General features: G+C 31.6%; 1 protein-coding gene across 5 annotated transcripts in view; it reads left to right on the plus strand.

The window, feature by feature from the left end:
• LOC138325403 (regulator of G-protein signaling 22-like) overlaps positions 1-6,850 on the plus strand; it is a 48,602-nt gene extending 41,752 nt beyond the window's left edge. For 3 of the 5 annotated variants that reach the window (XM_069271056.1, XM_069271058.1, XM_069271059.1), the window contains 5 exons: positions 99-149; positions 3,315-3,549; positions 3,915-4,053; positions 4,355-4,422; positions 4,671-6,850. In XM_069271056.1, the coding sequence (XP_069127157.1) occupies positions 99-149; positions 3,315-3,549; positions 3,915-4,053; positions 4,355-4,422; positions 4,671-4,822 (645 nt within the window). In that variant the 3' untranslated portion in view covers positions 4,823-6,850. The remainder of the gene's footprint in view (positions 1-98; positions 150-3,314; positions 3,550-3,914; positions 4,054-4,354; positions 4,423-4,670) is intronic. The other 2 variants (XM_069271057.1, XM_069271060.1) reach the window with 2 other exon arrangements.
• The last annotated feature ends 6,297 nt before the right edge of the window (positions 6,851-13,147 follow it).

The following is a 13,147-nucleotide window of genomic DNA, read 5'->3' on the forward strand; positions in this document are numbered from 1 at the left end:
TAGGGTACAGTGAAATGTTCATGTACAGTCAGAGGTAGACTATTTTCTTTTTTGCTCAGACGACACCAATTTCACTTCACCTGTGATGCTTTTTTCAGCCAATCAGGCGCCAGTATAGGAAATGGTACATGCCAATGCTAAAGGTGTTTGTAAGTTTAAAACATCTGTGTGTGACAGATGCTTCAAAGGTCTAAACCGACCTTAGCATGTCACAATAACCATTGACTTGTGTACAGGAAATGGAAATGTGACCAGCAAGGTCACAGTGTGTAACATAATGCTTTATTACTGGTCATAAATGGCTTCTGTAACTATGAGAAAACATGCATACTAAAAAATATTCAGATCTTACTATGTAACAAAATGTGTGTTAACACATTATTAATCTTGATTAAGTCAGACACTGGTTACCAAATGGGATATATTCTTTTTCTAAGTTATAAACAATCTTACATGCATCGACTTTGAACTTTATACTTGACAGCAATTTGATAGCTGCAGTTCATTGACATAAATGTGCAGCTCCCTAACTAAATCTATGATATGTATTTATATGAACTGCATAACATGAAACATTCATGTGTTCTTTCTTTCGTAATTTAGAATTTTTGTGTAATTTCGTGTACTTGTTGATAGCCGATAGAAATTCACAGCAACCACGGAAACAACGGACATTTCTACACAACGGACATCACTACACAACAAACATTTCTACACAACGAACATTTCTACACAACAAACCTTTCTACACAACGGACATTTTCTACGAACAATTTCTACACAACGACCATTTTTACACAACGGACATTTGATGTTATAGAGTATCTGGTTTAAATGTTTATCCCAAATAAGATCAACATTTCATTAGGTTTTCATACATTTTATATCACATTGACAGCTATGGTCATTCAAGGAGATTTCAAATGGGTGTTCCATATCCAAAATGTTAATTTCCTTCAAGGCCATATGGCAATAAAATAATCTATATTCTGATTTGATTTACAACTAAAGTTTGTAGAGGTGGTTGGTCTTTCAGGAACATCGAAAATGTCACTTTTTAAAAAGCTATTATAAGTTCATTATTCCTTTTACATTAACAGCGATCAAATGGTTAATGACTTTTTCGGCGAACTGGGTTTTTGGTCATGGGTGAATATTGTAACATAACTAAATAATGTGTGTTAGTGCTGATATTTGTGAAATCTTAACTAAATTTGTGTTGGTTTGTTATGTCTAAACATTTTACAACTTCTTACAAATTCGGAAAATATTTCTTTTGTCATGGAGAATGAAATTTAGGAAGAACAGTTTTCTAGCTTTCTCATGTCATTTAAGCTTAAAATATCAAATTCAGAACGCTGAATATTTCTTTATTTACGATATTTGATATTTCAGGAAATGTAAAAATGTGCAAATATACAAGATATAGTATTTTTCTAACAAATATCAGTTTAACAATATCTAGAATTATTTTTCATTTATACTGTTCATCTTTTGAAAAAAAGGAATAAATATCAATTTTTATACAAGCTTGTATAATTTTGAACATTATTTTGATATTCTTGTGTTATAATTGAGGGGATTACAAATACACCAGACAGAATAGTGCAAAAAATCCTGCTAAAATTCAGTTTAATGGCTGCAGAAGGCGATGAAATTCTAAAGAACAGACCTTTTTTCATTGTGCTGTATTTAAATGTAAGGTATTCAAATAATTTACCTGAATGAAATGAAAATAGGACAGTTATAGAGGACATTAAGTTTTTATTACAGAGCTTTGGTGGTAACAGCGCCACTTCACACCCTGGCAGCTATTAGCAATATGGTGACAAGTCATTATGTTTTGTCGGTTGCACTTAAGTTCCGATCAGCTCACTTGTTGTATTCTGTCATTATTAAATGTAACACATTTCTTTTTGTATGATTAATAGTATTGTCAATAGTCGTGATTCTTTGTATCTTTTGTTGCTGAAGTATTAAGATTTTAATGAAAAATTGAGAGGTTCAGGTGATGGATAAAGTTCACATTCAATATAAAATATATGTACTCTATTAAAACTAATTCGTGAATACGGCTCTAAAATTGTTTAAAGCATACAGACAGTGTAGTAAACAAATCTTAACTAATTTCAATACAATCCCGACAATGCTAAATGAAACTTTATTTTATCTATCAAATGTATTAACATATTTAACCAAAAGACTCATTTGAATCTTTTCTTTCATATCTTTTATATAGGAGTACATGTATAGATGTTTATGTTTGTCTTACACAATACGGTACATGGACAGAAACATTTGAATACCAAGGAGCATGTACCTACAATGTAAACAATGTATATCTATCGACGATGAATAATATATTGTCAATTCAGGACGCGTATTGGGGCAAACATGGTGTATATACCCACTATGTATGTACCTGCTTGCATTGATGTGGGCATTTGGAAATCAAGGCACTTTTTGGTTAAAATACGGTACACTACCTACAGTTTATACCTGTCAATGATGAGGGGACGTGACAATGCATGGACATGCGAGGCTATCTTTGCTGTATCAGATCTAATCTATAAGATACCTAGATTTGTGTTATTTACCAAGATCTACTAAGATCAGTATCACGGGTGTAAATCTTAGATATAAATCTAAATCTATTCTGTAAGTCATTTAACTCTGATTCACTGTGCTCTATAATCTCTACGAAAAAATGAGAATCGAATCTCTGTAAGCTGTAATTATTGAGCCATATAAAATACACAGTGAGAAATACAAACAAATAGGAGCTAAATGTTTCTTCTTTGATTTATTTCTTTGTTGTAACATAGAGACGTCGGTGTTTGATAGGAATTTTTCAGTTTGTTTTGCTGGTAGTTATAATCACATATATAACACCTGTAGGATTTCGCTCAGCTTAGATTACACAATATATACCCAGAATTTATTGGGTATCGTTCACGTTAAATGGGATCATTGTATTACAGTAAGTTTCTGTCAAGTGTCGAATGCAGAGTGGTCATAATATAGTGTTTTCCTTGTACAATTTATATTAGTGGATAACCACACTAAAATTAAATAAAATTTCAAAAAAAATATATATTGACCAATCTTGATTGTTCCAGACATTACATTTTAGAAAAAATTATAGAAATAGAAAAAATGTTCTCCACAATTGTATAAAAATAGCTCATTGATTAAGACTCTTTGTTTGTTGAATCTCCTTATTAAAAAACCTTGGATTTATGAATAAATATTTGCTTTGTTGATGCTACAATTTCTACGTATTCTTATTTCGTACACTTGGCATTTTATTGTAGGAGGCGGAGAGGAGGGCAGCTCTAGGTCTGGCCCCGGGGGATGATTTGGAGGCGTATCACGACCCGTTTGCCCACCACCAGGGAGAGGGCAGTGAGGCAGGCGAGGAAGAAGAGGAGACTGGGTCTAAGGACAAGATCTCCTGGTCCTACTCTAATTATATGAATGCTTTACATAAGGAAGATATCCTCAACAACACAGACGAGTCAACATTCAGCTCGCTGATGTCAGACTCTGGTAAGAATTCTCATTAATGTCAAATAATGTACTCCTTGTATCATTTGAGTTTATAATAATGTTATGGTGTATTTCGATAGAATTTGAAGTAAACGCAGCAGTCCTGTTTAGGTTTTACATCCTTAAATGTTAATCAGAAACTTGTAGGGTTGGCACCTTGTCTCTAAATCTATGTTTTATTACAGGTCCCGAAGGAATATTCATGCCATTAAAATGGACATTGTGATTATTTTAATAGAGATTACCTTTATCGTCAGTCTCATTTTGTTTCCAGATACTTGACTTTTGCACTTCTTGAATGTTTTGACTCATACAATATGAGTATGATAAATGGATGCCTTAATTAGATGTCGTTCTTTTACCAGCTTCTCAAAAAGGCAGCGAAACTGGAGAGAAAGGCTCAGTAATAAGTAGGCCATCAGACACCATCAACACCACAAACAGTAGTGCTGGTAAAAAGGAGACCAAGTCCGAGCACTCCCAGACCGACAAACCAGAGAGAAAGTGGGTATAACATCAGCATGTAATTAATACATATTACATGATCAAATTTCAACACATTCTGAATTTAGGATTTATTCGTAGCTTACCTTGATATATGCTGTTTTTATTTCCAAACAAAAGGTTTAAAAAAAATGTTTTGAGCATCTTTTTGAAACATAATATTACTATATAGGGGATACTTTGCATCTTGATTTACACCATAGAAGAAGCCACACTTTCATTTATGTAAAAGAGACCATGAATTAGAATTTGAGTAGATGTACCAGCAGAAGTGATGTTCATTAAATTGTTATTTTTCCAGAAAATCTGTAAAGATCGCTGACGGACCACAGAGGAAATGTGAAAGTCCATCAAAGGGGGACCCTAAAGGTATAGCTAAAAATCGAATCACATTTACATTTCAAATTTTTGCAGCGTTTTATTATGAGTTATATCATCATTATTTTTTCTTTAAAATTGTATACAAAAGAAAACAACAATTCTAAGAAACACATAAGTTAAATCTATGAAAATATTGGTATGAACACCTAGTTACATGTATAGTGCGATTCAGTGGAATAACATTATCAATCAATTTGCTGGAAATCATGACCCTGGCATTTGTTGACGTATTACAGTTAAACGGAAGCCAGACGCCGTGACAAGACGAGCAAGTGGTGATGTGGCCAAGATGGAACCACTGAAGGAAGAGGTGGAGGAAGAGGGGAAAAGGTCACCTACAGATAAAAAAGGGAAAATCAAAGGTCAACCCATAGCTCAGAAACGATGATTGTTTCTAATAAAATGACAATTCCATGACGACCTAACATGGTAGCAAAAGAATTTCAAATTGTTATTTTCCTACTTAATTTTGATGGAATTAACGGCAAGATTAAGGAGATTTTTTTCTTCCTAATTTTCTACGGAATTATGAACAAGACAATGAAGTCTTGAATCTTCTGATAGCCATGCCAATGAATTCTTCAAATTAAGAGTTTTTGATAAAACTGTGATAACATAACTCAAGCGTTTCATAACATTGTCAAATTTAAGAAAAGAACAACACTATTTAAGACGACCACAAGTGCTATTAGTATCTGATAAAACATAGACAGCTTAGCATAATCATAGACAAATTGCTACTGATTTAAGATAGTGTCTTGTTGTTATTTCAAAGTACATAATAATAATTATGTATGCAATCATTAATCGTTCATGATATAAACCATGGATGTTTACTTCGACTTAGATAGGATTATGAAGTAAAACAAGATTAGTTTCATGTAGTTAGATTATAAATATACTATTTAATATTTATTGATGTTAAAATCTAGGCAATACTGTTTCAAATGTGCCTTTCTTTCCGTCCTAAGCTTATAGCTTGTAACAACGTGCCACAGACACGTTTTTAGTTCCATTACTTTTGTGAGAAACAGGATTTCTAACTTGTGTTTGTTATTCACTGTTGAGTTTAAGTTATGATTTTTCAATTAGATGATTGATTTTTTTACTGTTTAATTCATGAATTAGATTTAAACTTATCATTTCATTATTTAAAGAATTAAACTGTTATGTTTACTAGTCCAAATACATTAGTTTGTTATTCATATGACTTTATTTATTAAAATTCCTGTGATATTGGTGATGCAAATTCTTTAATGTATTTATAAACACTAACCATTTGCATTTCTCTGACTAAAATCAGACATATTTAGTACTGATGATATCGATGATCTCCTTTAACGCAGATCATTGAAGTTTTTTGAGGTCTAGGCTTAGAATTTTGCTACACCAGTTAAACTTAATTACTGATATAATTTGTTTACACATGTGAAAAAAGTGAAGTACAGTGGCTTCCGAAAGGACTTAAAAATGACATAATGTTATGAATTAATTAGTCTTTCGTTTTTAATTATTTTGATTAATTGTTATATTCCATAGCTATTATTATTAAAAATCTGTTTTGTATTATTCTTCTTTTTTAAACATTTCAAATAAAATCCAACTGAGTAAATCAAAGTGACTGATGTGATAGTGTCCTTGGATTTTCAAAAAATATGTATATTTACGTAATAGATAGTATGCTATAATTATTGTGTATTGTAATGACGTATTCTTATAATAGAGTGAACTATAATACATAATGTAAATCTATTTTTCAATTGTGCAACTATTTACATGTACAGTGTAGTTAAGACTTGTTTTATTGACCTCCAAAGCTAAAGCTGTGATTTAAGTAGCTCTGTTTTTATTTTGCTATTTTATGAAGCTACAGAAAGATAACAATGTAAACAAAGTAGCTATTCCATGTTTTAAAAGCAATATGTTTACATGTATTTGTCTCTGCATTATTTGCATTGTTTTACTGTGTCGAACTCCTATACAAATTGACAAACTGTTATGAAGTATTCCTTTTCTCTATTTTTATGAGATTTTATGAGATCTTTTATACCAACTTGAATGGGAGAATACTGCTGCATTTGATTGTAGTATGACTTAGTTAATTTTTAGATAAATGAAGTAAAATAGCTTTAAGTATAATTTTTTAGTAAGATGAAGTATTGAGCAAATAAGTAATTAAGAAATATCCTAAGAAAAAATGATGAACTGAAAATAATGTATACAGATATGTATTTTCCAGACATGTTTTCAATTATCTACAAATTGTGATATCCTTCTAGCATTAACATAATGCACATTTAACTGCGACAGACAGTATGTTGATAATTTGAAAAGAAATGTGAAGCTTGTCCTTGGATATGAGAATTATAACTTATCAATTTCCATTTCAATAAATTTTTCTGTCAAAATACCATAACGATGAGTGTTTTGTTTATATCATATCAGATCTGCGTTGCTAAAAATGACCTCAGGAATGAACATTTAGAATGATGTATATTGACCTTTTAAAAACAAAGTGATTTCTTCAGGAATTCGTTAAAAATGTTGAAGACAAAATTTTGATATGGAGAATTAAGGAAAACAGTCCACTCACCTTATCAAAAAGTACTGTGAAACGATCGATTTTGCGATGTTTTATTGTTGTCTTTTTCCTACAGTCAAAATGTATATAACTAGTAGAATACTTCAAAGGACATAGATAAATATATTCTTTATCGAAGAATTCATGAAAGTATAGGACTATGATGAAATGATAATCAAAGAACAATTTAAAATAAATTTTGACGAAATAATTATTTATAGAATTATGTCGTTCTCATTTAAACTTCTCTCGGCATGCAAATGATCAAAAGTCAGTTTTTGAGTCCCAGTATCAAGTTAGTGACAAGAGAACTATCTGACCTCGGACTTCAGATATGAATACATTTATAGACCTTTGGTAGACTTTTTGTTTGCACAGAATGGGGTTAGATCCGAGCATACTTTGAAGGGAGACCCATAAAGTAACTGAAAACTACTTATTTATGTTTCCCTGTGTTGAAATTGTGTCAGTACTTTCGGTGGAACTGAGGATTTGACCAGGATATGGCTTGATTTGATTGAGATTTATCAGAGCGCGATTACTCTCCCGGATCGTCTGGGTCTATACTATTGTTTGTTTTCGGGTTTCTTCATAATTATCAATATTTTGTATGATAATATTCCCATTATGGATGTTTGCTTTCATTAAATCTTACCAAACCAGACTCAACCTTAAATTCAGATTATACTCTGTAATTCATACCACAGAAAACATGTGAACTCAAAAGAAAGGATCAACGGTTGCTCGAAACATTCTTAAATACTGATTTATTAGGTCATTACAAGGTTGTCGTGTATAAAAGTTCTCAGGACAGCAATTGAGAAGTGGCACGACTTCAAAGTGTTGCGAAGTTAGGGGAAATAGTGTTAACATGAATTCAGTATACTTGAACACCTATGAGCTGTTAAAGTGGACATACATAATGTACATAAAGTCAACATGTAAATTTTATTGTGGTGATTTATACAGGTATTTAGAGGGCTCGATGGAATTAAACTTTTATATTTTCTCATGTATTAGAATAATTGTTAAATCTTTATAACGAGGACATATCATGGTACAACCGTTAATTCCACCCAGGTGATAGAAAACATGGTTTGTAAGGAGAGTATCGATTCGGGCCAAGCCGTAAATAAATACCAGAGCAAAAGGTCGTTGTTATGTAAAATAACGTATTATTCCTACTTTGTCAAAAGTAAATAAAACCTATTTACGACCCTCGAACATTTAGTTTTGGTGTCTTACCACCCGTACCTCTGTAAATCGTGATCGATCAGTCACGCCGTATGTATATTACAGCATTTACATCAGTATATTACATTTACAATTCAAACCCGCGGTTGTCCACAAACTTATGAAATAGACTTGTATTTTATACAAAGAATAAATGAAAGGAGGTGAACTCACACAATGTGTATTGTTATCTGGAATATTCATAAGGCGAGCACATGTTCACGTTTTATATTTGGGATGTGCTGACAAACGTCAGTAGTCCGATATCTCGTACACTGTCTGTACAATTGGGAGTATGTCACTATTGTCGCGGTTTACTAATAGAAAAATATATAGGCCTCTATCATAATAGACGGTGTTGATATTCATAATGACACATATCAGTATGTAAATATGTTGAAAGGCGTTATCAGGGCTTCAGAATGAATAGCTCATAAAGACGCGAATCCATAAGGTCGCCATATACATTTTATGTATACCTATCAATAATACCAGAAATCACTGAATTAAATCTACATGTTATATAGAGTCTGTACAAACAGTAAACACATCATCATAGGTGGTATTGGTACTAAGTGATAACTAATGTATTGATGTATATAGTTGTAATGAAATATGAGTGGTTCGTACACACCCGAATCAATAAGGTCAATCTAATGAATATCAATCTTTAAAAAGATACCTGCAATAAAATGGTATTGAAATTAAACTACAAAGTTACTTACTTTTTTTCTCCTTCAGTGATCAAGAGATTTCTGTCATATTTCTGAAATTTGAAAGTGTCATCGGCATTTCCTCAGGTAAAGGAAAAATCTTGAAAAATACTTTGAAAAAACTGGAAATATTGTAATGTCATCAGCAGACACACTACATAATAGCCTCTTTATTTATTCCTATGATTAAGGAAATAAAACTTTCAAACAAAGGGAAATTAACTCTAGTCATAGTGGAAAAATAAAGTAGTGTATTACGACAATATGGTAACGATTGAAAGACGAACTCATAGCAATTATAGATTATGATACTAATAACGAAAGATCGACAGTATCCGTATAAAAATAACAAAATACCAATACAATGATAAAGCAATTCAGTCTCAAAATAAGTCTAAAACAAATCTGGATGTTTGGAGACGTCTAAAATAGTATACGAGGTATAGGACCGAACGGTGCGTTATACAAAGCATGCTCTGATTCAACGCCATGCTACCTTTAGTCAGACTCTTGCCGGGCCATATTCGCAAATGAGAATCATGCATACGTGGAATAATGTAGTATATAAAAAGTTGTGAACCTATATGACCTTAAATATTGTAAAATTAGATAGAAACAATGTAGTCAACTGATGTTGACGGAATTAGTTCAAGAAAAAAATGTCGATTAATTTTTTGAAATTATCTAAATGTTGAACGATATTTTCGCGTAATTGATAATTCATATATTCACCTTTAAAGTTTAACCACCCACCATTAACAATTTTCCAGACAGACGCTTCGGAAAAAAACAACGATTACTACGCTCTTCTCCTAAACTTTTATTAAAACTTGGTGTAGTAAAAGCACATGGCAAACACAATGACCTTGAATATAACAAACACAGGATACATAGATTGTTATGTTAATGATGTTTTCCTTGTCCCATGCGCAAGTGTGCTCATGTTCTGGACGATCGTGATTTATTTGCATTCAACACGTCCCTTGTGTCGCATCCGATAATTCAGAACTAGATATCAGCATACGTTTTCATAAAAATTAGGGGATGGGGAGAATAACACCCAAAATACCATGATAACAATTGTTATTGTATCTACAAATCTTTGAACCCAAACAAAAAATATCACTGAAGCCCACACCATCGCCATATAATTATGCCAGATAAGCAAACCCTATAATTTAGTTACGCAATCCCTTCTTCGGTAAAACGGAATCACAGAAAACGTTAAGAGAATTGTCGTTATTCTACAAAAAAAAACAGGCTTCAGCATTGTATGAAGTAAATATCGTACAAAAAGAAAACAAAAAGAGAGGCTAGGCTAATAGTATTAAGTACATATCGGACTAATTAGAGTAGATGCCTTTTTGTTGAGAAGACATAACTTTTGGAATTATCTTTCATGATATTGTTACACCCGGTGCTACTAAATGCAGTTAATTTACTAAACAATATTTTAGATAAAACATTTTACACTTGTAATGCAATATTTATCAATGAAGTTTGAAAGTAATATTCAATGTATCAGTATAAGTAACGAGTTGAAGAATACCATCATGCATAATGATATCAATAATGTTTGTGCCGTAACCTGGTGAACATTTTCACAAGTATGATGTTTTATAACTTTAGCACAGAATTTTTGCACAGTAAAAGTTTTTTTAAGCCCTATGTATATTAAGATGGAAAGATACATGCAGAAATCGCTTTACAATTACCAATGACACTCTAAAGGATTTGTGCAGTCAAAAATGATAATTTCAGTTTATGCTGAAAATGGCTTTATTAGCACGTGGAGAAACCTCTCCGTGCTGTGTATTATCAAAAAAAAATTTTGGCTGCACAAAACCTTTAAAGATGTTAATTGAATTGTAGAGCACAACATGGACTATATGTACTCATTTCACTGCGCTGTAGATGTAAATATAAGGATTTTTGGCATTACTACTAAGATCATTTTATCTATGTACTTATAAAATTGAATCCTTTGCATCGTTAGTATTGTTATTTTGAAAAAAATTGTTAATTTTTATAGACAGGTAAATAAATTATTAAAAGCTATTCTTGATTCGTGTGTATGAAAATTACGACATATATAACTTAAAGATGCTCCACCGCCGACAGAGCATAAATGATATTCATAATTTGAACAATAATTGGTGTTTAATCGTGTATATATATGTCTAGTTAACACAAAATATAATATAAAATAATTTACTTTGCCTTTGGTGCATGCGCAATCAGTATTTCATTCCATATAGGATATAGTGCAACGGATTTTTTTCGGGATGCAATTAATTGTTTTCGATACTTTAAACTTGAAGTAAAATTAGAAGCTCAAACTTTTCAACGATGGTAATGGTGTAAAGTAAGTAATTTTTGTAACTGAAGAAAAATATTAAATCGTCTGCTGCTGTTTTTGATAGTGAAAAAATGTCATTTGTCAGCGGTGGAGCATCTTTAAACAAAGGAGACTAAGACAGTGATGTAATTGTGGAAATGGAACATGATGCTACAGCTTATCAGTATTGCTATAATTAGATGATATTAGATATAAAATTGACTGAAGTATGGTCAATTAACGTTTACACATACCATCTTTACTAGACATCGGATTCATTTGATTTAAAAAGTTACATTTCACAAAAAGATGTAAAAAATGTAGTCTATATATCTATGAACATTTCTGCAGAAGGACAACTGATACGGGATTATTCATTTTGTCTCTGACGCATTTCCTTTTTTAATGAAGGGTGTTCATTTCACAAAACAGGATACGTTAAAACCGCTCATTATTCGTTTGAATAAAATATATTATCAAATACAGAAAACTGAAAGTCACGCTGAATATACACAAACGATGTTAAAATTTTATATGAATTGATTTACACTTGAAATGCATCATTCATTCCCTAATTTAGATTGAACTTCGGACTACATGCTGTCAGTCGATGGTACGGAGTATTGTAAGTGTATAGGAACTGTCATTAACACTCTCTGATGACCTACTTCTACCTCAATACAGCCAGATTCAAAGATAGAAATACATATCTGAAGAATTTCCTTAACTTTAGTTTAGTTAATTACCCACATTGTGAAAAGATTGACGACTTTCACCTTCGTATTGGCTTTAGCTATGAAAAGATATCGAATGAATGTGTACTCAAGCTTTTAAGAAAATGTTTAATTCTATGCGACAAAGCTAATAACTCGAGACAAACCAAACTTCAAGTAGCGGTAAATATTAACTTTTACTTATCAATTGTGTAGTACAAATACATTTCAGCTCATTGTTTGTTGAGTGACGTGGTTAGATTAACTTATGTTTGTTTCTTTTGTGAGTACCTGACATCAGACTTCCGTCACACACACGGAATTGTCCTCGTCTGTACATATCTAAACAAAACTGGTTGATGGCCCAATTCGATTTCGAAGGGAAAAATACTCGATTATTGACGTAATATCATGTTTTATAAGATTTAACTTTTTTTACTTCCATTGCATGCAAAAGAACACTCATTTAAAAGTACTGCTTAACTATTCAAGAATATGGTCATGCAAATATGATTTTTATTTAATTATGAAAAATCCCAAACAAAGAAAGTTGAATATATGATTTAAGTTTCAAACTAATAAAGTGCAATTCTCCTGTTTTTTCTTAACATTTCAGTGACTCCAAAGATTTTCAAAGAACAACATAATATTAGTGTATAAATGCAGTAATTTTGTCTTTTTGTAACGTCCCATATTTGATAATAGGGATAATAAGATCAAAGAGTTTTGGAGAGAATTACACGGACGTGAAATAGGTAATGGTTACGTAGGTCAATAATTCGGTAAAAACAATTAAAACATTTTTATGTTTACATGCCAATTATTTAAAATCTGTATATAGCATTTAAGGTTGTACATGTAGTACTAGAGAACTTAATATTTTTAAGCTTGACAAAGCAAAACTTATTCAAATTATAATATATACATCATTCCAAGAATCATATATGACACTTAGTTCGAAAATATAAGAAAAAAAATTCAATTATTTTTTCAAAATTCTAAACTACTCACTGCGATGCTGAGTAGAATATGATTTCTTAGATCATCTATGACTTTGGAATGCTTCAAAATACTTTAAATAATTGATGGTGGGGACACACTTTTAACTCTACAAAGGACAAACATGGCCTAGGTA

The sequence above is a fragment of the Argopecten irradians genome, chromosome 6 (assembly GCF_041381155.1).
Source record: "Argopecten irradians isolate NY chromosome 6, Ai_NY, whole genome shotgun sequence".
NCBI classification, from domain to species: domain Eukaryota; kingdom Metazoa; phylum Mollusca; class Bivalvia; order Pectinida; family Pectinidae; genus Argopecten; species Argopecten irradians.